A 26,984-nucleotide genomic window follows, 5' to 3' on the forward strand; every position below is an offset into this window, starting at 1 on the left:
CAATCAGGGATCACGTATTAAATGCACTTACAGAGGCGCAAAGCAGGGATGGGGAGACCGTGGCCCCCTCTAGCTATTGTTGAAACACCATCTCCCATCAGCCCCAACCAGCACGGTCAGGGATGATGGGAGATGGAGTCCAGCAACAGCTGGAGGGCCGCAGGTTCTACATGCTCCTGGGGCAGAATGTTACCAAACTGGTCGCATCCATCTGTGATAGGAAGCTCGCTTTTTTTCCTGTTGCACAACCAGAGTGAGATGACGGGGTAGCAGAGCCGAGTCCAGTCTGAGTTTCCAAAGGGGGTGCAGAGATAGGGCAGCCTTTGCCACCTCTCCCTCTGGGTCTCACCTCAGTGTATATGGAAGGAGTGAGGAAGCAGAGAAGCCGGACATCGTCCTCCTGGCAAGCCTTCATGTCCATCATCAGGCAGGTGTGCAGGTCGCCCAGCTGCGTGGCCTGGGCAAAGGACTCGTAGAGGTTCATCTTGCCGGCCGCTGCTTTGCTGAAATGTTTTTTAAGAGAAGAAAATGGAGGGGGAAGAGACAAGTGAGCCAGTAAAGGAGCACTAATCGCAAGCAAGAATTTAAGAGCTGTGTGGAGTGAATTCTTGAGCGGAGAGAGGACTGGTAAATATGGAGTGCGGAAGGAAAATTCTATGACACAGTTGTTAATGGTGTCTTGCTAAGACAGGCTTGTCGAAGAAAGACGAGGGGAGGAGGACCAGGGTCATTGGGATGTAGATGATGGATTGAATGTGATAACCTGGCAGAGCCCCTTTGTGATATATGTGGCAAGCTTGGGAAAATTAATAGGATGGACCGAGGATAAATATTTGAAGATGGGGAGGAATGGCGGCTGTCCTTATGAGATATGACTTTTGGAGTGTGCAAAATCCACGCAGATGTTGTTTGTTCCTAACCTGCTTGCGAAGATTATCAGAGATTGCAAAGAAAGGAATACATGATAACAACAAGAAGATGAAGAAGTAATAAAGAGACTATCTGGACAGAGCTGGATAGAATCGTCTGATAAAAGCAGTAACAGAAGTGATGTTTTGATTCTCGTTCGGAGCTTGATGTAAGGGTACCCCCAACAAAATTTAAAAATCTGGCTGTATAATTTGGAAGTAATATGATTTGGAAATAATGTGATTGGATTGGCCTGTTAATAAAAATTATGTTGTTTTTTTAAAAAAGGAGCAGAACCCGTTCCACTGTGCAGAAGGAGCAGGTGCCTGAGACGCGAGAGCTCAAGCTGGTTTTCTTGGTGCTGAGATCTGACCTTCTCCTCTTGTGCCAAATTTGTCCCGGCGGCCCTAAAGCCTTGACCCCGAGCTGCGTGGAGCCCTGCCTGCCGAACTTCTGGTCCTTTCTGAACTCTCCACCCCAACCTTGTCTTCTCCCTTGCTCCCAAAATGGCAGAACGACGCCGTCTAGGTATCATTCAGGGATACCACATGCTGCAGGTAGGGGGCATCCCTTGGCTTTTTGTACATTGCTGGAACACCGTATTTTTCGCTCTATAAGACACACTTTTCCCCTCCTAAAAAGTAAGGGGAAATGTGTGTGCGTCTTATGGAGCGAATGCAGGCTGCGTAGCTATCCCAGAAGCTGCGCTGCACTCCTTCTCGCTGTTCTAGCTTCTGGCTTAGCCGCACTCTGTCCCTTCCCCCACCTCCTACAAAAGCCAGCAAGAGCCGAGCTCCATTTAAAGAGCCGCACGGAGCGTGTGTGCGGCTCTTGGGGGCTTTTTCCCGAGGAGGGAGAAGGGCAACCTGTCAGTGACGGGCTGCGCTTCTCCCTCCTCGGGGAAAAGCCTGCAAGCGCCGCACACACGCTCCACGCAGCTCATTAAAGGGAGCGCTGAGCAGAGCCTGGGATGCATACAGGCTCTGCTTAGCACTCCCTTTAAAGAATATTTCTTTTCTTGCATTCCCCCTCTAAAAACTAGGTGCATCTTATGGGGTGAAAAATACAGTACATCACAACCATCATCCCTGGGCCGCCAGCTGCTGGGGGTTCAGCAACATCTAGAGGGTTGGAAGTTCACCCCATGTGTGCTGTATGTGCTTTGCCCGGGGACTATGTTATGACGGGCCAAAGGAAAATGTCCACACCATGCATTAAAACACACACCTCCCCCCTGCAAGGACTCTTGGGAACTGTAGTTCGCGAACGCTGAGAACTGTTGCTCAATGAGTGGCAAACTACGGTTCCCAGGATTTTTTGGGAGGGGTGTGGGAAGCCACACCCTCAAAATGCATGGTGTGTGGATGTGATGGCTCACAGTGGAAAGCGGTGAGATGTGAGGTTTCCTCCCCACTGCCTGTCCCGGCCACGATCTCACTAGATGAGGTTGAATGCGGCCCTCCAGGCCACTCTGTCTGGGCCTCGGAACTCTCCCCAAGCCATGCCCCTGTCTCTGTTTGGCGCCAGTCTCTTGCTTTCCTGGACGGATGACAGGGAGGGGTGTGCATGTGTGGAAATGGGTGTGCTGTGCATTTACATACAACGCCCCCCATCCCTGACTTAGGAAGTTTCCCAAGACTTCCCTCTTTTCCAGGCTCGCTGATTGTTTGTGCTCTCACCTGGCTTTTAGGTAGTAGAGAAGGTGGTAACCGATCTTGGGCTGCTTCTGGTAGAGCTCTGACAACAGATCCAGGAGCACGGAGAAGCTGCTGTTATCCTCCTGCATCTGGCAGAGGTTCCTGGAAGGGGGCAGGAAGGGAGGCTGATGCTGTACTGGGTTAGGATCAAAGACAACCCCACAACCACAGTGTGTATGTGTGTGGGTGTGTTGTGCTTTTACAGTCCAGGCTGAGATTCCAAAGGGATATGCCATTTTGTGCCTTAAGCACTGGGGACGTCTATCCAGCAGGTTTCGCACCCAGACCCTTGCACTCTCGCACCCAGGGCCCTTCCAACCGAAAACGGCTACGGTGTGCTACAGCCATGCTCCATCGGGGGGCTACTCTCTCCATCAGGCTGCAGAAAAGGGAGAGAAGGGAAGCAGGGCTGCTCCATCAGCTCTGCTGTCTGGGCTTTCTCTCCCATAGCTGTCGCTTGGCAGCAGCTAGTAGGAAGAACAGCAAGCCGTGGTACTCTTGAAGAACAGCTATCCATGGTATACTTGAAAGAACAGCTAGCCATGGTAGTCTTGAGGAACAGCAAACCATGGTTCTCTTGAAGAACAGCAAGCCATGGTATACTTGAAAGAACAGCTAGTCATGGTACTCTTGAAGAACAGCTATCCATGGTATACTTGAAAGAACAGCTAGCCATGGTAGTCTTGAGGAACAGCAAGCCATGGTACTCTTGAAGAACAGCAAGCCATGGTACTCTTGAAGAACAGCTAGCCATGGTAGTCTTGAAGAACAGCAAGCCATGGTTCTCTTGAAGAACAGCTAGCCATGGTACTTTTGAAGAACAGCTAGCCATGGTAGTCTTGAAGAACAGCAAGCCATGGTACTCTTGAAGAACAGCAAGCCATGGTACTTTTGAAGAACAGCTAGCCATGGTAGTCTTGAAGAACAGCAAGCCATGGTTCTCTTGAAGAACAGCTAGCCATGGTTCTCTTGAAGAACAGCTAGCCATGGTACTTTTGAAGAACAGCTAGCCATGGTTCTCTTGAAGAACAGCTAGCCATGGTTCTCTTGAAGAACAGCTAGCCATGGTACTCTTGAAGAACAGCTAGCCATGGTACTCTTGAAGAACAGCTAGCCATGGTACTCTTGAAGAACAGCTAGCCATGGTACTCTTGAAGAACAACTAGCCATGGTACTCTTGAAGAACAGCTAGCCATGGTATACTTGAAAGAACAGCTAGCCATGGTACTCTTGAAGAACAGCTAGCCATGGTATACCTGAAAGAACAGCTAGCCATGGTACTCTTGAAGAACAGCTAGCCATGGTACTCTTGAAGAACAGCTAGCCATGGTATACCTGAAAGAACAGCAAGCCATGGTACTCTTGAAGAACAGCTAGCCATGGTAGTCTTGAAGAACAGCTAGCCATGGTACTTTTGAAGAACAGCTAGCCATGGTAGTCTTGAAGAACAGCAAGCCATGGTTCTCTTGAAGAACAGCTAGCCATGGTTCTCTTGAAGAACAGCTAGCCATGGTACTTTTGAAGAACAGCTAGTCATGGTACTTTTGAAGAACAGCTAGCCATGGTACTCTTGAAGAACAGCTAGCCATGGTACTCTTGAAGAACAGCTAGCCATGGTACTCTTGAAGAACAGCTAGCCATGGTATACTTGAAAGAACAGCTAGCCATGGTACTCTTGAAGAACAGCTAGCCATGGTATACTTGAAAGAACAGCTAGCCATGGTACTCTTGAAGAACAGCTAGCCATGGTACTCTTGAAGAACAGCTAGCCATGGTATACCTGAAAGAACAGCTAGCCATGGTACTCTTGAAGAACAGCTAGTCATGGTACTCTTGAAGAACAGCTAGCCATGGTACTTTTGAAGAACAGCTAGCCATGGTACTCTTGAAGAACAGCTAGCCATGGTACTCTTGAAGAACAGCTAGCCATGGTACTCTTGAAGAACAGCTAGCCATGGTACTCTTGAAGAACAGCTAGCCATGGTACTCTTGAAGAACAGCTAGCCATGGTACTTTTGAAGAACAGCTAGCCATGGTACTCTTGAAGAACAGCTAGCCATGGTACTCTTGAAGAACAGCTAGCCATGGTACTCTTGAAGAACAGCTAGCCATGGTATACTTGAAAGAACAGCTAGCCATGGTACTCTTGAAGAACAGCTACCCATGGTACTTTTGAAGAACAGCTAGCCATGGTAGTCTTGAGGAACAGCAAGCCATGGTAGTCTTGAGGAACAGCAAGCCATGGTACTCTTGAAGAACAGCTAGCCATGGTACTTTTGAAGAACAGAAAGCCATGGTACTCTTGTGTTTTTGAGATCATGGCCACAAGAAGTTGGAGAAAACTCTGGTTTGTTTTTATTATTATTTTAAAAATGAAGTACTGTGGGGTGTTCAAGTCTCCCCTGGAACCTGGACTCCCCCAATCTTGGAAGCCCACCTGTACCCAGTCAAAGGGACACCTGAAGAACCCCCATGCTGGTCAGACCAAAGGTCAACACCTAATCCACCCGCAATTCCCACAGCAACCAACCAGATGAAGAGGCCGCGAAGAAGCAGCCCTTTTCTGCTGCCTGCCCTTTGGCAACTGAAATTGAGGGACATGAGAACTAAAGAAGAGCCTGGCTGCAGGAACAGGCCAAAGGCCTGTCTAGTCCCCCATCTTGGGCTCGGCGGCTTCAAAATCAGAATGGAGAGGACAGAAAGCGTGAGACTCACCTAAATATTAGGTAAAGTGGCTTCCCCACGGATTCCTCTAGAGACCTGCAGGGAAAAAGAGAGGGAGCGTGTGTCAGGAGAAATAGGCACACCGGGTCAACCACAGCCAGTGTGGTGTAGTGGTTAGAGCGTCAGACTAGGACCTGGGGGAGACCAGGGTTCAAATCCCCACTCCATAAGAAGAGGTATGGAATATTACTTCAATATATGATTAGAGCAGCGAGATTGTTACATACATAAAAATGGAAAGATACAGCCCTACTGACTATGGAGGAATGATAAAATTATTGGACTTTGCTGAGATGGCAAAGTTAACATGTTTAATCAGAGAAAAATCATTACGGACATTTATTAAGGATTGGAAACGTCTTATGGACTTTTTGTGTGAAAGAGAAAATGAACTTGTAATAACTGGATTTGAAGAGTGAAAAAATATTAGTTTGTAGAAAACAAAACAGTTGGATGTCAAGTTGAGTGAATACTTTGAACAGGTTATAATATTTAGCTGACAGGGAATCAGAAGCCTTGTCACCTTTTTCTTCCCTCCCCTTTCCCACCCCTTTATATTTTATTTTCATTTTCTTTCTTCTGTTTCTCTTTTTCCTTCTTCCTTCTCTCTGCTCCTGTTTCTTTTTAATTAGATTTTAAAAATATTTATTTTATACTGGTATTGGGTATAAACGTTTGCATATCTTTTTGATGCATATCAATAAAAATAAAATGTTAATAATAATAATAATAATAACAACAACGGCCTTAGAACAGCCCGGCTGCTGGATAGGCAGAATGTGAAGGCCAGAGCCCTCCCTCACTGTTACTCATGAGAAGGCAAGAAAATCTCAGCTGCTGGATCAGGCCAGGGGCCCACCTAGCCCTGAATCCTTTTCTCACAGTGGCCAACCTGATACCCCACAATGAGAAGTCCCCAGGTGCAATTTGTTCCATGCCTGGGCTGGGTCCTTCAGGAATTCCTTTGCACGCTTGCAGAACAGAAGGACCAGCTAGAACAGAAAACTGCCCCCCCCCTCCCCAAACTGCTTACTCTTCTGTGATTTCTTCCGGCAGGACCTCTCCGCGGAAGTGAACTTTGAAGAGCTCCTGCAAGCAGGAAGCGAGGACCGACAGCTGCTCCTGGTCGAAATCCTCCTGTGCGGAAGAGGAAAATGGAACGATGTGAAATTTGGCAACAGGCCAGGGCACTGCCACCGTCCCCACTGTGACACCTGTCCAGACTGGGTGGGGGACGGTGGCAGCGGCAGCAATCAGGTGTCACTAAAGCCTAGCCCAATATTGGGATGAGGAGCCATTTCGCTGCCGGCGCTCAGGGTGGATGGGTTTGGGGTGCCATTAGAAAATGTTGCAGGCACGCTTTAGAAAAGCAACCAGTCCCCATCTGCTAATTTAGAGACTGAATACACCCATTCCCCCTGCAAAGGATCCTGGGAACTCGCCCCTCTCAGAGCTCCCATTCCTACCTATCACCCTTAAACTACAGTATCCCAGGATACTCTGGGGAGGGGGCATAAATGGGCTTTAAATGCATGGCATGTAGACCAAGTCAGGCCAGACATTTAAAGTGCCATACCACTCTCAACAGTTGGGATCCTTCCCCGCCAAGAATCCCGGAGTCTGTTGTTTGTTAAGACTTGTTAGGAGACCTCTATCCCCCTCACAGAGCTGCAATTCCCAGCATGGCTTAACAGACAATCCCTCTTCCCAGGGAACTCTGGGAATTGTAGTTCTGGGAGAGGAATGGGGTGGTCTTCTAGCAACTTTCAGCACCCTTAATGAACTACAGCTCCCAGGATTCTTTGCAGGGGAAGCTGTGCCGGTTTAAAGTGGTATCATAGCCCTTTAAATGTGCCGTGCGAACACGGCCCTTGTCTCCCTTCTTCTGACAGCAGTGAGAAAACCTCACCGCAGTGTGGCTGCCACGAACCTCCCCTGGCAATTCCTGGGCTGAACTAGTGACTGGAGGGGCAGATGCCACCGGCCTTATTAAGGGCACCCACCTAGCATTTGTCACTCCCTATATGGGTCCCTCCAGGAGCAACACCCACCCACCCACCCACCCAATGTTCCCCCTTCCCCCAAGAGGAGGGGAGCAGTTACCTCCAAGACTTGGTCCACGATTTCCTGCATGACCTCACACTGAGCTTCTGTGTCGCTGCAGGCCGAGAAAAGAAGAGGAAATCCAAGTTAAAGGAGAGAGGGTGAGAGATAGCAAGGGAGGGGAAAACACTGGGGCTTTGTACGCCAAGCGAGCTCGGAGCACAGTGAGAGCATCTTCAAACAGCGTAAGCAACACCCAGCAAAACCGACGCAGAAAGCTGCCCAGCTTTTAACAGCTGGACATCTTCCACCAAAGTAAGATCTAATAACCTGTGCACGAGACAAGCCTGGTTGCTGGATCAGGCCACAGGCCCGTCTAGTCCAGCATCCTGTTTTCGCAGAGGCCAGACGGGATGCAGGACCTGGGAGTACAACAGGAGTTCTTTCCCCGCTTGTGGTTCTCAGGAGCTGATAGGGAAAGGAGGGGAAAGGCAGCTGCGTCAGCTAGAAGCCATTTGCAGCCTCCATGAGTTTTCCTAATCCTCCTTTAAAAGCCATCCAAGTTGTTATTGGCTCCGCTTTGGAGCCCCATCATCGATGAGAGACATGGTCGTGAGCAAGTGGAGGTCTCGAGCCAGCAGCCTTGGCCCCACTTGCTGGCAGCCCAGTTCCCACGCTTTGGCAGTCGCCTCCCCGCATTTTGGACCCGAAATGCTAGGTGTGAGACGTGGGCAGGAAGGGGATTGGATTGAGAAGTAAACCTCTGCTTAGGTTTCGCCTGTCCTTCACATCCTTCTCTGTCGCAGTTGCAGGTGCCAGAGGCAGCAATGCCTCCAAATATAGGCTGCTCCCCGTTTATGTGCGCCACTTCTCCACTGCCGGGAACCCAGAAGCAGATCCTGGAAATGCGGAGCACCCTGGAGAGTCCTCCTGGCTCGCAAGCAGACCCTCACCAGAGCCCGGAGAGGACATCCTGTTTGGGATTTTGGGAGGGTGGCCTCCCAAGCTGGAGGCACGGCAGGGATTTGCTGAGGCCTGCCAACTAACAGCTGATGTGCTCTTCTTACATCAGCCAGAGAGCATGGTATGTGGAGAGTCCCAGGGGCCTGACAGAGCGGCTTTGAGGGCCGCATCTGGGCCCTGGGCCTGAGGTTCTCCACCCCCGCTATAAACGCTCATCTAAGTACAGTGGTACCTCGGGTTACAGACGCTTCAGGTTACAGACTCCGCTAACCCAGAAAAAGTGCTTCAGGTTAAGAACTTTGCTTCAGGATGAGAACAGAAATTACGTGGCGGCGGTGCAGCGGCAGCAGGAGGCCCCATTAGCTAAAGTGGTGCTTCAGATTAAGAACAGTTTCAGGTTAAGAACGGACCTTCGGAACGAATTAAGTACATAACCAGAGGTACCACTCTATAATACATATTTGTACTCATTTTACTATTTCTTCATGGGTTTTTTTGGTTGTTGTTCATACAGTGGTACCTCGGTTGTCAAATGTAATCCGTTCCGGAAGACCATTTGACTTCCGAAACGTTCGACAACCGGGGCTCAAAGGGCGGTCAGCAAAGTCAGTGGAGAAAAAGAGGGAAAAAACCACACAGCGGAAGCCGTCCGACTTCCAAGGCGCATTCGAGAACGGAAGCAATTACTTCCGAATTTTCAGCATTCGGGTCCCAAAACATTTGGGTTCCGAGACACTCGGAAACCGAGGTACCGCTGTGTATTGTTGCAAGCTGCACTGACATTTTTTATTGTTGTTTATTTTAAAGTAATCGTTTTATTATGACATTTTTTTCGTATGGGATCAGGTTATCAGGCACATCTGTTTTGTCATTTTCTTCATCTTGTAAACCGGCTTGTGAACAGCAATATAGAAAGGTGCCATACAAATTAAAAGTGAAATGAAACGAAATCTAAGAACAGGATGAAAGAAGGATAAATCCTGCCCTAACCCCCTCTGAAAAAATGAACACCGCAGCAGATTCAGACAAAGCTACGATCCAGCAAGAAGAGCCAAATGCCAGGGGGAAACAGGAATGCCAGAGCCAGGCACCCAAAGCCCTGTAATGATGCTGCCAGGCATATTTCCTTGGAGGGAGCATTAAACAGTAAAGTTTCCAGCAATTGCGCCTGTGAGGGTAGCCTTGAGAGCACATGAGCAAGGTGATCTCTTTGCAGGAAGTTGCCCACACACTTTAAAAGCTCCTCTGTGAACCCATAAAGGAGGCAACACTTATAATTTATTTTTTAATACGAAAGCCGAAAGCCTCAAAGATAGACTGCATCACCAGCAGGGCCAGGGGCCAATAGAAACTGTCCCACCTGCCACACAGAGACGAACAGACGACTAATTATATTGTACCTTAATGTGGATTTTAATTGCAATCCGTTTGGGCTAAAGAGCAAGGGCGTAAATGCAACTGGTGGGAGCCAGGATTAAAAGCAGACACACTGGAATCCATGGGACCTCTCTGTCTTCACTTGAAGCCTCGTCATTTGCAATGGGTCCGACGCTAATCAAGACCAGCAGTCAAGCAACGGGTCTCTCGAACCAGAGATCCCAGAGGGATGGGGGAGTTTTGCTATCCCAAAAATTCTGAGGAGTGAAATTATCTCTACGGGAAGCACATAGCAGCATGGAGAGATTGGCAAATGGCAGGGATCTGGCCCAACGTCTCCCTGCAAGCAGCCAAGTCTCTCCCCGCTCCCGCGCCCCGCCCCTTTGCCACGGGTCTCCCTCCTCCCACCCAGCCATAAAGAAAGGAGAAAAAAATCCCCAAAAAACACAAATATGCATCCTGCAGACTCTGCGGAAAACAAACCTATTAAATGCACTTAGTCATGACATGCAAAATTAATGGGAAGTGCAGGGCCAAAAGCCTCCTGCTCCAAAATCCCAGCTGTGTGCCGCCCGATTCCAAGGAGAGGGCGGACTGATTCTGCACTCATCCTTCTTGAGCAATAGCTACGAATGGCACTCTGGGAAGGAGAAAACTGGGAGGTCCCAGGTCTTGTGGGGAGAGGGAAGGGAAACATGGCTGAGACAATTACACACACACACACACACACACACACACACACACACACACACAGCCTGCCTTGGTGGTCTTAGGAAAGCTGCTTCCCCGAGCAGCCAACTCTGCAGGGTTGTCGCGAGGGCAGGGGAGGAAAGGGTTGACACAGAGAGCGAAATGACATAAAGGATTAGGTTAAAATTGACTGTTTAATTGGTGAAAGATGAGAACTACAGTATATTAAGATAAATTATTAGGATAAAAACAAAGCTGGAAAGGATTTGCTGAAACATCTAATTGAACCAGAATACAAAAAAGGGAGGTGTGAGGAAGTCAAGGAAATAAGCAAAGGAAAGAAAGTTATGTAAAGGTTTAATCTGTTCTTTTTTTTAATTGTTTGTATTTTTTTTCTGTCTTTTTTCTGTTTTTCTTCTTTTGTTTTTTACTTTTTCTCTTTGTAATCTTTAAAAGTTGAATAAATATTATTTATATATAAAAAAAGGGTTGACACAGAGAGCCTGCCTTTAACGCTGACTAATGCTATGGGAGTCCTAGTAACAAACAGCAGTAATACACGCCCAGGACTGACAATAAGCTGTTTGACAGTGGAATGGTCTCCCTCGGGAGATTGTGGACTCTCCTTCCTTGGGGGGTTTTTATAAGCAGAGGTTGGGTGGCCATCTGTCATGGATGCTTTAGCTGAGATTCCTGCACTGCAGGGAGGTTGGACTAGAAATCAGTTTTTCCCAACCCTGGGTCTCCAGCTGCTTTTGGACTACAGTTCCCATCATTCCTGACCACTGGTCTTGCTAGCTAGGGATGATGGGAGTTGTAGTGCAAAAACAGCTGGAGACCCAAGGTTGGGAAACACTGGACTAGATGACCCGGGGTCTCTTCCAACTCTATAATTATGTGATTCCATCACTAGTGACTGGGAAGTCACATCAAGGCTAGAAATGGCACCCAAGAGGCCTGGCTGGAGAAGGCTTGTTCCCGCACAAAATGATGGAGAGGGCAGGAAGGAATGAAGTTTGGGGGCGGGACTGTTCAGTGGTCTTCCTATGTAGGGAGGGCGATAAGCTTTAAAAGGAACAGGGAGGGACAGAGAGGCACTGCAGTTTAGGGTTCAAAAATTCATGTTTTGTCACCAAACGTTCGCTCGGGCAAGTCACACGCTCTCAATATACCGTATTTTTCGCTCTATAAAATGTGTGTGCATCTTATGGGGCGAATTCAGGCTGCGCAGCTATCGCTGAAGCCAGGAGAGTGAGAGGAATCAGTGTGTTCCGATCCCTCTCGCTCTCCTGGCTTCAGCGACAGCCACGCAAAGCCTCCTGAGCACAGTGGGAGCGCTCCTCCCACCGCGCTCAGGAGGCTTTGTGTTGCTTTTGCTGAAGCTTTGCTGAAGAGGCGCTGCCCAGAGAGGGAAAGCTGCGCAGCGCCCCTTCAGCAAAGCGGCAGGAGAAACGGAGCCACTTCCATTTCTCCTCCCGCTTTACTGGGGAGGCACTGTGCAGAAAGGGAGAGAATATTTTTTTTCTTGTTCTCCTCCTCTAAAACTAGGTGTGTCTTATGTTCGGGTGCGTCTTATAGAGCGAAAAATACAGTAAGCTGATTAGTGAGTTAAGAGAAAAAGCCCTAGACCTGGGAAAGGGAACCTCAACATCCATCATCACCTCTGACCGCAGCCTCTGCTGGCTGCTGAGAGTTGAAGTCCAGCTGCATCAGGAGGGGCCAACAGATACCAGTCTCTGGGAAACACAGGTGGGCTTCCCATTGAGAGATCTGGTCCGTGACAGTGCAGGAATCTCAGCTGCTGGGCTGCTGGCCGGATCCAGCAGACTCGTCTTCTGTTTTTGGGTGTCTGCCCACAACTCTGCCCTACGTAACCACATGCTCCTCAGACCCACAGCCTCTGTACTGACCTCCCCTTCTGCAGCATGAGGACTTTGTCCTTGAGGGTCTCGTCCAACTGGTCCAGGAAAGGCGTGATGTCCACCGGCTCTTCTATGACGGCCTCTTTGATCGGGTGGAACCGGAACTCCCGCTTTTTCCCTGCGAGGGAGGGAGGAACGCCAAGCCGGGTTCAGAGACAACGAGGCCACAGAAATACACACGAGAAACATTAAGCCTCGCTTAACCAGAAAGGCGGATTCCGCAGGGAGATTTGCTTGCGGGATTCCCAGAGGTTGGCCCCTGTGACAATAGGATGCTGGACCAGGTAAGTGTTTGGTCTGATCCCACAGCCAGACTTTTCTGATGCACTTATCCTGCCTCCCTGCATATTCAAGGAGTCGAACCCCAAACAAGGAATGCCCTCATTCTGTCAGAGGGATAGCGGGAGAACACATTCAAAAGGAAGCCAGACATTCTCAATGTTTTGGGCTTAGATCTTAGACTTCAGTTCTTGCTGGTACAACAACCCCTCCCCACATATGTGGGGCCGGACTTGAGAGGCACGAAAGACCTCTCAGAAACTGCAGACAAGAGTCACCAAGCAAGCCAGCACAAAATGTGAGAGAGAGCAAACCGCTCAACAAGGTTTGTCCTCTTTAGCCATGGTTATGCATTTCTTTCTGAACACCTAAACCATGGTTAAGGAGTGGAGGAAAGCCATGCTCTCAAATGGCTTTGGCCTACGCCCTGGTTTGTGTTAACCATGGTTGAGTGTTGCGCAGAGCAAACAATGGTTTAGATAAGGCTTCTTTTCCTCTCTCTCTCTGCCCTAAACATGCCCGCTGGGGAACAGCTGTGGTTTGGAATCATAAACCAGGGATTCATTTAACATTTAGGATAAGACCCAAACTATAGTTTGCAGAAACCATTGTTGCGGTTGTTCTTGTGTTTGCCCAGGGCCACAGTTGGCTGGAAACAGACTCCTTGAAAAACAAGATGTGTGTGAGCGTGGCGGCTCCTCCTCTGTTGCATCTGCAAGAACCTTTCCACATGGACCACACAACTGTGTCCCGGGGAGCAAGAAAGTTGTGCGGACGCAGGGCAACTTTTGCTAAAGACTTCCTCACCTTTGCTGTTCAAGTCCTCTTCGTCGTCGCTGAAGGCGGCCTCTGCGTTGTCGTAGCAACTGTCATCTTTGTCGGACATGTGATTGTCCATCTCCATGGAAACCGGCTCCTCAATTTTCACTGCTAGGAGGAACAGAAAGAGAAGTGGCTGAGCTTCCCAGAAGCTGTTGTCCTGTCCTGTTCCACGCTGCAAGGCTTTCGTTTAGTGGTACAGTGTCTGCTTTGCACACAGAAGGTCCCCGGTTCAATACCCGGCATCTCCAGGAAGGACTAGGAATTATCCCGCCCAAATTCCCGGAGAGCTGCTGCCGGTCGGTGTAGACAGTATGAGCTAGAATGGACCAAAGGCCAGACCTAGTATAAGTCAGCTTCTCCTATGGAAAGCTGCCCTCCCCCCAGCCCCGACTTCAATGTAATTTTCAGAGGCACTTGCCCAATTCTGAGCCACACCACTGCTCCACCTAGTCCAGTGCTGTCTACTCAGGCTGGCAGCAGCCCTCCAAGATTGTGCATATAATAATAATAATAATAATAATAATAATAATAATAATAATAATAATTTATACCCCGCCCATCTGGCTGGGTTTCCCCAGCCAATCTGGGCGGCTTCCAACAAACACTAAAATACAATAACCTATTAAACATTAAAAGCTTCCCTAAACACTGCTGCCTTCAGATGTCTTCTAAAAAGTTTGGTAGTTATTTTTCTCTTTGACATCTGGTGGGAGGGCGTTCCACAGGGTGGGCACCACTACCGAAAAGGCCCTTTGCCTGGTTCCCTGGAACTTGGCTTCTCACAGCAAGGGAACCGCCAGAAGGCCCTCAGCGCCGGACCTCAGTGTCTGGGCAGAATGATGGGGGTGGATGAAGACGCTCCTTCAGGTATACTGGACTGAGGCCGTTTAGGGCTTTAAAGGTCAGCACAATGAAACAGGGACCCTAGACCACAAAGAACAGGTGCCATGAATCTATTTGTTCTGTCCTTAAGCTGCCCCCCCAACTCTCAGCTGTTTGGCAGGTGGTTTTACCCTTCATCAGGAATGGGCCACCCCTGGACGGCTTTCCTTCGCACCCATGGGTGTTGTAAGCAGCATGACCCGGCATTAAATGGCTCGTATTGGCGTGTGAATCCGGAAGGTGGTTGATTTGCGTTGGCCAAATAAGGAAGTTGTAAGCCAGAAATAAACTGAGGTTTGTTCTTGGCCTATTCCTGGGCTACTGCTCTGGGCTCACCACAAGACCACAAGTGAGGTGGGAGAGATGTTGATAGTTAAGCTACAGTTTTAAAACAAACTATGGAATAGTGAATGGGTAGGCAAACGAAAGTCCCGGCCCAATCACCTTCTAAATTTGGCCAGCGGACAGTCTGGGAATCAGCATATTTTTACATGAGTAGAATGTGTCCTTTTATTTAAAATGCATCTCTGGATTATTTGTGGGGCATAGGAATTCGTTCACTATTTTCAAAATATAGTCCTGCCCACCACATGCTCTGAGGGACGGTGGATCGGCCCCCTGCTGAAAAAGTTCGCTGACCCCTGGGTTAGTGCAACATGCTTTTGCTTCAACAGAGCTGCATAGCTCCTGCCCGGAACTTTCAGCCACAACATCTAATACGTGATCCCTGATTGGCTGGGGAACTCAACGCCTACCGGATGTTACTGGACTACAACTCCCATCATCCCCCAGACACTGGGCATGCCGGCTGTTGGCAGTCGGGCTCTGCATCCCTGATGGACTGCCTTTCTTAGGATGCTGATAGGCTATGCTGAGGCAGCCCTGAAGGTGTCGTATAATCCAACCCCCTCCACCCATCTGCCTCAATTCTACCTTCGACGGGAGGCGAAGGGGAACTGCAGAATTCTGGAAATTTCTCTCTCAGCATGGCCCGGAGCTCTTTATCCAGCTTTGGGTTGTCAAAAAGAGGAGCCAGGTGCCTGCAAAAAACGGAGGGTGATAGTGGTGAAGAAATATGCAATGCTTTATTTATTACATTCATATCCCACCTTTCCACCCAAAGGAGCCCAGGAATCAGGGTGAATAAAAATCAATGATTTTTTTAAAAAAAACAACCCCCAAAAAACCCAATTTTTTAAATTTAAAATAATTTTTTTTTATTTAAATTGGATATTTAAAATAAAATGCTTTTGGAGGAAAAAATCTTTCTAAAGACGGTTTTCTATTTAAGTTATAGTCCAAAGGCTATTCATCAGGAAATAAGGATTTGTTTTTCATGTGTGCTGCAACTCCATCTAAGTTGGGTTTTTTTTAAAAAAAAAGTTTAACCACATCAGTTAACACAGTGTTTCCCAACCTTTTTTGGGCAAAGGCACACTTGTTTCATGAAAAAAATCTCGAGGCACACCACCATTAGAAAATGTTTAAAAAATTAACTCTGTGCCTATATTGACTATATATAAAGTAACTCTCTTTAATAGGCATCAAATAAACACAAAGAAAGTACCGGTATTTTATAATTACTTTATTATGAAATAGTAAGTACCGTATTTTTAGGACGCTCCGTCCCATAGGACGCACCTACGTTTTTTGGGGGGGGGGGGAATAAAGGAAAATTTTTTTTCCTTTATTTCCCCCCCCCCCAAAACCAGGTCGGGGAACAGTGGGATGGCGGTGCTGCGCCTCCCCACTGTCCCCCGAGCTTGTGGGGCTGGCCCATGTCTGCCTGGCGCGAGGGGCGCTCTGCTTCAGGGCGCCCCGCGCGTCCGGCGGCAGGCTACAGTCCGCAGCATGGGGAACCCTCTGTTTCAGGGCGCCCCACGCGCCCCCCCGGTGCGCAAGGCTTGCCAACACAGCGCGGAGCACAGGGCGTCCTCTGAAGGGCGCCCCGTGCTCTGCGCCGCCCGCAAGCCTTGCGCTCCTGGGGGGAGATCCCCGGGTGCGCAAGGCTGGCCAACACCAGCGCGGAGCACGGGCGTCCTCCGAAGGAACGCCGCCATCCCGCTGTCCCCCGACTTGGTTAGAAGGCTGGCGGGGGGGGGGGGAGAAGCCTGCTCCTCCCCGTCGCCAGCCCCGCAAACTCGGGAGACAGCGGGAGAGGCGTAGCGCGCCCACCCGCTGTCTCCCGACATGGTTTGGAGGCTGGCGGAGGGCTTCCTCCTCCCCCAGCCCCGCAAGCTCCCAGAGCTCTGGGTCCCGTTCTGGGGGAGGGGGAAGCTCGGGCTTCCCCCGCCCCAGCCCCGCGTCTCCAGCCGGGAGACGGTCGCGCTTTAGCCCCGTGCGTGCTCTCCCAGCTGGAGAGGTGACGCGCGCCTATGGAGGCTCCTGCCATAGGCGCGCGTCACCTCTCCAGCGGGGAGAGGGTCGCGGGGGGCTGCTTTAGCCCCGTGCGTGCTCTCCCGGCTGGAGAGGTGACGCGCGCCTATGGAGGCTCCTGCCATAGGCGCGCGTCACCTCTCCAGCGGGGAGAGGGTCGCGGGGGGCTGCTTTAGCCCCGTGCGTGCTCTCCCGGCTGGAGAGGTGACGCGCGCCTATGGAGGCTCCTGCCATAGGCGCGCGTCACCTCTCCAGGGGGGAGAGGGTCGCGGGGGGCTGCTTTAGCCCCGTGCGTGCTCTCCCGGCTGGAGAGGTGACGCGCGCCTATGGAGGCTCCTGCCATAGGCGCGCGTCACCTCTCCAGGGGGGAGAGGGTCGCGGGGGGCTGCTTTAGCCCCGTGCGTGCTCTCCCGGCTGGAGAGGTGACGCCCGCCTATGGAGGCTCCTGCCATAGGCGCGCGTCACCTCTCCAGCGGGGAGAGGGTCGCGGGGGGCTGCTTTAGCCCCGTGCGTGCTCTCCCGGCTGGAGAGGTGACGCGCGCCTATGGAGGCTCCTGCCATAGGCGCGCGTCACCTCTCCAGCGGGGAGAGGGTCGCGGGGGGCTGCTTTAGCCCCGTGCGTGCTCTCCCGGCTGGAGAGGTGACGCGCGCCTATGGAGGCTCCTGCCATAGGCGCGCGTCACCTCTCCAGCGGGGAGAGGGTCGCGGGGGGCTGCTTTAGCCCCATGCGTGCTCTCCCGGCTGGAGAGGTGACGCGCGCCTATGGAGGCTCCTGCCATAGGCGCGCGTCACCTCTCCAGGGGGGAGAGGGTCGCGGGGGGCTGCTTTAGCCCCGTGCGTGCTCTCCCGGCTGGAGAGGTGACGCGCGCCTATGGAGGCTCCTGCCATAGGCGCGCGTCACCTCTCCAGGGGGGAGAGGGTCGCGGGGGGCTGCTTTAGCCCCGTGCGTGCTCTCCCGGCTGGAGAGGTGACGCCCGCCTATGGAGGCTCCTGCCATAGGCGCGCGTCACCTCTCCAGCGGGGAGAGGGTCGCGGGGGGCTGCTTTAGCCCCGTGCGTGCTCTCCCGGCTGGAGAGGTGACGCGCGCCTATGGAGGCTCCTGCCATAGGCGCGCGTCACCTCTCCAGCGGGGAGAGGGTCGCGGGGGGCTGCTTTAGCCCCGTGCGTGCTCTCCCGGCTGGAGAGGTGACGCGCGCCTATGGAGGCTCCTGCCATAGGCGCGCGTCACCTCTCCAGCGGGGAGAGGGTCGCGGGGGGCTGCTTTAGCCCCGTGCGTGCTCTCCCGGCTGGAGAGGTGACGCGCGCCTATGGAGGCTCCTGCCATAGGCGCGCGTCACCTCTCCAGCGGGGAGAGGGTCGTGGGGGGCTGCTTTAGCCCCGTGCGTGCTCTCCCGGCTGGAGAGGTGACGCGCGCCTATGGAGGCTCCTGCCATAGGCGCGCGTCACCTCTCCAGCCGGGAGAGGGTCGCGGGGGGCTGCTTTAGAGAGCACGCACGGGGCTAAAGCAGCCCGACTCGCCCGCCTCCCACCCACGGCACACCCGGCAACGTCTCGCGGCACACTAGTGTGCCGCGGAACACCGGTTGAGAAACACTGAGTTAACAAACATGGATACATATGCTATAATGTTACTGTTTTAGTTCAATAAATTTTTTAAATTGTTATTAAGGAAATGATTGTTTTTCTCCTTCCAATGAAGTACAGCAGAAAAGCTGTCCAAATATAAACAGTTAACTTATTAAACCCCACAATAATTTCATAATTATCTGTCTATGTATTTCTAATGGTATAAGCAAATCAGTAATTTCTGATATAACTGTAAAAACTACTCTGGAAAAAGGAAACCTTCATCTGGTTGTAAATATTAAGATTATACCAGCAGGTATGTCTTTCGGTAAAAAAGAAGATTTAAATGAAGTCTTACTGACTAGTGATTTAAATCGATTTGATTTAAATCAAATCCACCTGCCAGAAATAAACGCAGCAAAACATTAGAATCATGGAACCAAAAGGGACCACAGGGGTCATCAAGTCCAGCCCGCTATGACTCAGGAATATTTTGCCCAACGTGGGGCTTGAACCCACGGCCCCCAAGATCAGGAATCTCATGCTCTACCGACTGAGCTATCCACAGGGGCTAATTAAGTTAGGCAAGGAGCAGTTGGAACCCTGGCCCATTGGAAACCTAAGGTTCCTTGCTGACAGAGGCAGTCTGCCTCTGGAGGGAACTGGCGGCTTGAGGACTGGCGGGGAGGTTGGGGTCTCATGTCTGTGCCAATAGCTCCTTACGCCAGGACTCGCTTCTCCACGATGTGGGTGAGGGAGTTGAAGACTCCTTGCCGCACGTGGGCCTCCAACGCGGGGTAAAAATTAGGAATGATCTGAAAAGGAGAGAGAAAATTCATTTTATTTACGAGATTTTTTATTTTTTATTTTTTAAAGAATATTTATTAAAGTTTTACAAAATCATAAATACAAAAATACATAAAAAACAAAAAAGGAAAAAACTCTCAAACAAAAATACAAAATCCAAAAAACAAGTAAAATAGAAAAATAGAAAAAAGAAAGTTAAAACAAATCCGTTTTTTATAACTTTAAACTCATTAGCTTGTTTCTTTGACTTCTTCACACCTCCCCTTTTTGTATTCCCATTAATATAATCAAATCAGCAAATCCTTAGCCTCTTTCATTTATCTTAACTCTATAACTTAACATACTGTAACTCTGTATTTTCACCCATTATCAATTCATTTTTACATACTCTTTTTAACTTTGTTGCTAATGCCACTTATTTTCAATCCAACATCATTTTAACATTCATTAATTTTACAGTGTTTCTGCAGGTAGTCTTTAAATTTCTTCCAATCTTCTTCCACCAACTCTTCTCCCAGGTCTCGGATTCTGCCAGTCATTTCCTATATACGAGATTTTTTACAACCTCCCCAGTAAAGAACGTATGAAGAACCCAGACCAGGGGCCCAACTAGTCCAGCACCCTGTTCTCACGATGGCCAACCAGATGAGAAACCGTCACGCAGGAACCTGAGCACAAGAACAACTCTCCCCTCCTTGGATTTCCAGTTGCTGCTATTTCAAAAGCATCGCTCCCTCTGACCGTGGAGGCAGAGCACAGCTATCACGGCTAGCAGCCATTGATTAAAACAATTAAGCAAAGCAAAGATTGCTTTGTGGTGTCACAAAGGCAACACAAATCTCAAAGGCCAAAGACTGGTGGCTGGGAGCGGCCGCTGGGACCATGTAACACGGGTCCTGAAAGGCGTACATTGGCTCCCAGTACATTTCTGAGTGCAATTCAGAGTGTTGGTGCTGGCATTTAAAGTCCTCAACGGCCGTGTATACCTGAAGGGGAGTCTCCTCACCCATTGTTCAGCCTGCACACTGAGGTCCAGCTCTGAGGGACTTCTGGTGGTTCCCTGCCTGAGAGAAGCGAAGGTACAGGCAACCAGGCAGTAGGTAGTAGTAGCGCCCGTCCTGTGGAACGGCCTCCCATCAGATGTAAAGGAAATAAACAACTATCTGACTTTTAGAAGACATCTGAAGGCAGCCCTGTATCAGGAAGCTTTTAACGTCTGATGTTTTGCTGTGCTTTTTATATTCTGCTGGAAGCTGCCCGGAGTGGCTGGAGCAACCCAGTCAGATGGACAGAATAGCAACAACAACAATAAATTTATATGCCATCCATCTGGCTGCCTTCAGATGTCTTCTCAAAGTCGTATAGTTGTTTATCTCCTTGACATCTGAAGGGAGGGCGTTCCGTAGCGAGGGGTGCCACTACCGAGAAGGCCCTCTGCCTGGTTCCCTGTTCTCCGGGATGAACAAATATTAGGATAGGATAAAAGAGAAGTATCATCAGCAAAAGAGGAAATATATAAAATATAAAATATATAAAATATATAAAATATAAAATATATAATGGAGACACATTGGATGCCTCTGTGAGTGCTTTAATGGGGGACCTGTAGCCCGCCAGGTGTTGCTGGACTACAACTCCCATCACCCCTGACCATTCGCCATGCTGGCTGGGGCTGATGGGAAATGTAGTCCAATCGGGAGGTCACTGCTTTACTCTACTAGGGATCTGACTTTGAAATGGGGCCAAGGGTGGACCACACATCACCTTGACTACCGTCAGAGGTCCTGGGGTGGGTGAAGGCTTACCCGACACATGAAGTCCAGCAGAGTGGCGGTGATGGCCGGGTGAGGTTTCATGGAATGGTGCATGACTAGGATGGCTGGTTCTGCAAAGGAAAAGAACAGCCGGCGTTACATTTGAGGAGTCAAATATAAAGGCTTAATTCTTTTCTGAACACCGCTGCCTGTATTAGAAGCACAAAGGGCCGGCGGTTTTGCTCACGCCAATATTTAGGGGCACAGGGTAAACATAATCAGTTTCAACATGGAATGAAAATAGTGAACTAGATAAGAAAGTACCGTACTTTTCTGTGTATAAGACGCCCCCATGTATAAGATGCCCCCTATTTTGGAGGGGGGACCTCAAAATTAAGAAAATGTGGGGAGATTGAGCTTTTTGGAGGGGCAGGGGAGATCGCTCACCCGGCTGGCCAATGCTGCCACTAGCACATGTAGCAAAAGCCAAAAATTGTCTGCCGCCAATCACCTGCCCAATTGCCGCAACAGCCAATCGCAGCCGCCAATCACCAAAAAGACCACCACTGACAATCACCCGTCCCCACTCTGAACTACCTATGTATAAGACGACCTCAATTTTTGAACATTATTTTAATGGGGGGGAAACCTCGTCTTATAGACAGAAAAGTATGGTATATGCCCTTCCCGGAGCTACAATTCCCAGAGCGGATTAACAATCAAACCCTCTTCCCAGGCACCTCTGGGAACCGTAGGGGAACGGGGTGCATGTCTGCTACCAATACTCAGCACCCTTAAACTACAATTCCCAGGATTCTTTGCAGGGGGAGGGAGTCATGGTTGTTAACATGGTACCATAGCACTTCAAATGTACAGCACAGATGGGATGGGGGTCATGTTTGGCTTTTTAAGTTGTTTTGGGTGGCTTCCTATGGAAAAAGAGACAAATACCTAATAATAATAATAATAATAATAATAAATAATAATAATAATAATAATAATAATAATAATAATAATAGCTGTTTTTCAGGATGATGTTGATAATGATAATTTAGAGAAGGTGACAACATTTGCTACACATCCCTTGGAAGCCACTTGCAACAACCTTCCCGTTCTAGATTGGGCTGGAAAGAGGCAGGAACCTAGTTGTGTGAGAGAGAAGGGACACAAGCAGCCGCAAGGAAGAGAGAAAGGAAGGGACTTCTCTGTACCGATGTTCATGATGCTGTCCTTCTCGGGGTTGAAGAATAGCCAGTCGTAGAACAAGGCCAGCTTGGCGTTGGAGGCAGCTACGTTGGACTGGAAGGGGTGGAAAAGAGAGACTATGAAGACAACTGCAACACCTGTTTCGTCTGAGCCTGCCAGATCAGCTGCACAGTGTGGAGGGCCTGAGGGAGCAATCCTGGGTCCCAGAAATTAAATTCCCCCTCTATGGCCAGCGCTAGAGGCTGCAGAGCTAGACGGTTAGTTCTTTTGTTCCCCCTTTCAATTTTTTATATTCACATTATTTCCATACACTCCAAACATTTTTCATGTATACAGGACTGGGATTATACAAACCCCTCACACTTCCCCCCACCCCCCGCTGGTTTCCATATTTTACCCTCTTTTCTTGCATATACAGTGGTACCTTAGTTTAAGAATAGCTTAGTTTATGAACAACTTGGATTAAGAACAGTGTTTCGGTCTCTTGGGATTTCTTCTCCTGTTAAGCCTAGTAAAAAGGCTTCTGGTTTTTTTAGTAATCGTTATCTTTTTTCAATTCATTATATATCATTTCCCAGAAGCCCTTTACATGACCACCACATATCCTTACATTTCCAATAAACACACAAGACATAACCGGCTATACTTTTGAATAAATATGGTATACTGTTCATTGTATCAGTTGTAGATCTCAACGGAAGTACAGCCGCTGACGTCTTGTGTGTTTATTGAGTATGTTTCACGTAACCATAGGTTTGTTGTTGTTTTGCTATCCTTACATTTCCAGCATAACTTAGATGGATTTTTGTACATTTTTGCCAACTTTACGGTTAGTTATTGGAGATGCAGGGACAACACTTGCACACATCCCACAGGGCTTGTTTCTGTTTCAGGATAAGCGATGCTGCTGTGGAACAAGGATGTGGAGCCGCTTATTCACCCTTCTCCAATTGCCAGCTGAGCTACGCCCCAGTTGCCTTGAGGGCAGCCACCAAGACGACAGAGCCTGGGCCTCGGGAAACCACACCGGAGTTACCTTCAGAGTTTGTGAAAGTGAAAAATGCTCAAAGGGTTTAATAGTTTTCATGAGTGGTGCCAAAACAAGCCCCTCTCCTTTCCGGCAATGTTGGGAAAGAGGTTTACTTATTTAAAATGCCCTCGGCGAGGACACTGTGTCGCCGAGTCTGACTCAACGCTCAAGGAATGCATCAGGCGATGTCTGATGATGTCATCGCGTCAGGCACGGTGGCATCATGACATCACACACACACATGATCTCAGACAGATCCTGGATCCTGCATTGCTTGTGCTGTCGATTTTTCATACTTTTTTTTAATGTGGTTATTTCTACAGATGGTCTTGTTCTAATTTATTTATTTCTCATACGTTTTATTGAAGTTTTGTTAAGCCGCTCAGAGGATCAATGGATGGGGGGAAGCGACCGAATAGAAGAAGTAAAATAAACAGTGCAGGAAGGAATAAGAGTTGGAGGAGGGGAGACACACACCTCCGAACGGCACTGTGAAAAGTGGCTATTCACATATAAGTGAGTCTTTTGTTTCCAAGGGGGAAAAAATCTACTCTTGAGCAAACTGGGCTGCTTTCCACAGAAAAACCAGAGTTGGCAGGAATCAAGGGCAGCCTCATCCCCAAAAACTGGACAGGAGTGAGGCCTGTAAGGGCTGGAAAGATTCAAAACTATCACACAGAACATCTCTGCCTGGTGACTAAATCTATTTATTTTTATTTAAACAACTGATATACCACTTAACCACAATGGTTTCCAAGTGGTTTACCAAAGTACAGTGGTACCTCAGGTTACATACGCTTCAGCTTACAAACGCTTCAAGTTACAGAATCCGCTCACCCAGAAATAGCGCTTCAGGTTAAGAACTTTGCTTCAGGATGAGAACAGAAATTATGCTCCGGCGGCGCGGCGGCAGCAGGAGGCCCCATTAGCTAAAGTGGTGCTTCAGGTTAAGAACAGTTTCAGGTTAAGAACGGACCTCCGGAACGAATTAAGTACTTAACCTGATGTACCACTGTACCAAGAATTTTAAAGTGTTTAGTAGGCATCAGAAGTTCAACAGAGAGAGGGGACCTAGGAGCCTGACCTAAGCTAGAAGGGAGTTTCATCAAAGTGGGACCACAATACTAAGCACACAGCAAATCAGAGCCGTGTACGGGGCCAATAACGACGACCCGACCTCAGAGATCGGCTGGGGACATGAGGGGTTAGCCGACCCTTGTGGCTTTCTGGTCCCCAATCGTTAAGAGCCTTCTAAGGTCATGCAACGCCCCACAGATGGAGCCATGGAGCCCCTTCCAGGCAGCTCAGTGGCTTGACCACTGGACTTCCGAGGGAACATGGGGCTAGCAATTAAATCCTTGCTGGGCTCCAGGCACGCTGGGCAGCTGTAAACTAGCGCCTGCGACTTCTCGGCTTCAGGTTCCAGATCTGCGAAATGGAAAATCGGCAAGCTCTCCTGTAGCGGGGCTGCCAAAAGTGCACTCTGCTCAAACAGTCTGCGATGGCAATCCAGAGCAGAGGGGCAGTGTGCCAGGTGTCCTCGAACAGGACAACTGCAACAGCGGAGAGCATGAGGTTTCTGCGGCTAAATTGTCATCAAGTGACTCGAGCGAGTGGCCGAGGTCAAGAGGCTACAGCCAAAGTCGGCAGCCAATTTGATTTGATTTGGAAGAGGGGAACCTTATTTCAAAGCCTCAGTAACGGCAACCTGCTCATAAACATAGCAGGAAACCCACCTGCTAATTTCCCTGGGAGAGAGGCAGTTTATTAGGGATATCTAGCCTCCCGTTAAGGAAACGAGGAAATGCCTTATGCAGGGAAAACAAGACCCTTCCCTTCCTTCTACGAACCCCCGCAGCTCTACAGGTTTGCAAGGGGGGTTCCAGAAAAAAACCCTTAATAATAATAATAATAATTTTATTATTTGTACCCCGCCCATCTGACTGGGTTGCGCCATGCCACTCTGGGCGGTCTTCGCCTCTCCCCTAGAAGCAGCGCCCTGCCAAACTTGTTTAGAGAGGCCGTTCCAAAGCCCCAGCTTTTAATTCCCTTTGTTCATTAGCTGCCTCGCCTCCGTCCCTTCCAATAACCATCAGGCAAATGAAATGTGGTCTGCGTTGTCGGCGAGTCAAGCCAGGCTGCAGACCTTAATTAGCTGGGAAGCCAGTGGCAATTAAGCGGCAGAGTCAGAGGGGCTGGGAATGTTAATGTGTGCGTGTGTGAGAGTGAGCGAACAAGAGGGGACAAGACAGCAGATCTGCCACCGGCAGAGCCAGGTGATGGCCACGTCTCTCCCCGCCCCCCTCGCCCGCAGGAGGCGCCAATGGCTACCAACTTGGACGGCTTCATAGAGGGCAACACTGCCAAGGGCTACAGGCCCCGATGGCTATCTTCTACCTCCACTGCCAGAGGCGGTGTTGTGGCCATGAATGCCGGTTGCGGGAAACCACCGAAAGGAAAGGCATCCTTGCGGTCGATTCCGCCGCTGAGCTTCACATTGGGGCAGTGCTTTCGAACTGGTGGTCCACAGACCACAGGGGCAACACACACCCATCAACTGTCTGGGACATCCTGTTTTGGGGGGGCTCCCCAAAAAATGAGATCGTGGCGCCCCCAAATGCACTGTGCTCTCGTGCGGGTCATGTGATTTGTGCGGGAGCGAGGCCAGGAAGACGCATGTCCCGGTTTTGCTCTGGGAAATGTTGAAGGGTATGGCGGCACCGTCGACGTAACGAAAACTACCGCAGAGATATCAACGTTTTCAAAAGTAGGGGGGTCCACAGCACTTAGGTAAAGGTAAAGGGACCCCTGATCATTAGGTCCAGTCGTGACCGACTCTGGGGTTGCGGCGCTCATCTCGCTTTATTGGCTGAGGGAGCCGGCGTACAGCTTCCAGGTCATGTGGCCAGCATGACTAAGCCGCTTCTGGCGAACCAGAGCAGGACATGGAAACGCCGTTTACCTTCCCGCCGGAGCGGTACCTATTTATCTACTTGCACTTTGACGTGCTTTCGAATTGCTAGGTTAGCAGGAGCTGGGACCAAGCAACGGGAGCTCACTCCGTCGCGGGGATTCAAACCGCCGACCTTCTGATCGGCAAGTCCTAGGCTCTGTGGTTTAACCTACAGCGCCACCCGCGTCCCTTCCACAGCACCTAGTTAACTGGAAAATATTGCATTTGGGCACTTGGCTTGCTGCGGTGAGAGCAGGACGCTGGACTAGGTGGGCCTCTGGTCTGACCCAGAAGGGCTTTCCTGTTGTACCCTGAATGGAAACTGGCTCATTCAGTATCTGTATCTCATGTGTATCTGAAGAAGTGTGCATGCACACGAAAGCTCATACCTAGAACTAACTCAGTTGGTCTTTAAGGTGCTACTGGAAGGAATTTTTTTATTTTGTTTTGACCATGGCAGACCAACACGGCTACCTATCTGTAACTGGCTCATTCAGGTGAGGGCAGAGATGCATTTGCAGCTGGATGGCCATTGCAGGTATTAATGCAGCCCTTGTAAGGTGTTAGGCCCAGGTTAGACATCTCTGCTGCGTTAAAGGAAATAAATAACACAGGTTGGATTTGGAGAGCTAAAAATACCCACTCTTGAATTTCTTGGAAATCTATTATTGCTGCGATTATTATCACCACATATATTTTTTTGCAGCAGCTGGTCTCGACGGTGTTGTTCTTGGCTTCCCAGACACAAACCTCATTTTAAAAGAACAGGGAGATTATAGAACCTAGCAGTAGGATCCAGAAACGATTCCTGGGGCATCACGGCCAGAGCACCTTGAGGAATGAGATTCTGAAGAAAAGCTAGGAGGGGTTGGTGTCCGAATAATGTATGTTGTTTTAGAAAAATAGCGGTGTTGGATTGTAGCTAATCACATTTTAATCAGAGTAGATCCATTAAATTCAATGGGCCTAAGCTTAGCAGGTCCA

General features: G+C 49.5%; 1 protein-coding gene and 1 long non-coding RNA gene across 3 annotated transcripts in view; one reads left to right on the forward strand and one right to left on the reverse strand.

Annotated features, from left to right (window-relative positions):
* LOC309330184 overlaps positions 1–26,984 on the forward strand; it is a 182,011-nt gene that overhangs the window by 105,432 nt on the left and 49,595 nt on the right. The gene's annotated exons all lie outside the window — the stretch shown is intronic.
* INTS3 (integrator complex subunit 3) overlaps positions 1–26,984 on the reverse strand; it is a 93,105-nt gene that overhangs the window by 24,862 nt on the left and 41,259 nt on the right. The window contains exons 11-21 of one of the 2 annotated variants that reach the window (XM_081840893.1): positions 22,023–22,110; positions 20,863–20,942; positions 18,974–19,065; positions 15,242–15,348; positions 13,412–13,531; positions 12,314–12,443; positions 7,434–7,488; positions 6,364–6,467; positions 5,322–5,366; positions 2,589–2,708; positions 350–503 (exon numbers count right to left, since the gene is read on the reverse strand). In XM_081840893.1, the coding sequence (XP_081697019.1) occupies positions 350–503; positions 2,589–2,708; positions 5,322–5,366; positions 6,364–6,467; positions 7,434–7,488; positions 12,314–12,443; positions 13,412–13,531; positions 15,242–15,348; positions 18,974–19,065; positions 20,863–20,942; positions 22,023–22,110 (1,095 nt within the window). Of the gene's footprint in view, positions 1–349; positions 504–2,588; positions 2,709–5,321; positions 5,367–6,363; positions 6,468–7,433; positions 7,489–12,313; positions 12,444–13,411; positions 13,535–15,241; positions 15,349–18,973; positions 19,066–20,862; positions 20,943–22,022; positions 22,111–26,984 lie in introns of both variants that reach the window. The other variant, XM_081840892.1, reaches the window with a different exon arrangement.

The sequence above is a fragment of the Podarcis erhardii genome, assembly GCF_964252035.2.
Source record: "Podarcis erhardii genome assembly, chromosome: 15".
Lineage (NCBI taxonomy): Eukaryota > Metazoa > Chordata > Lepidosauria > Squamata > Lacertidae > Podarcis > Podarcis erhardii.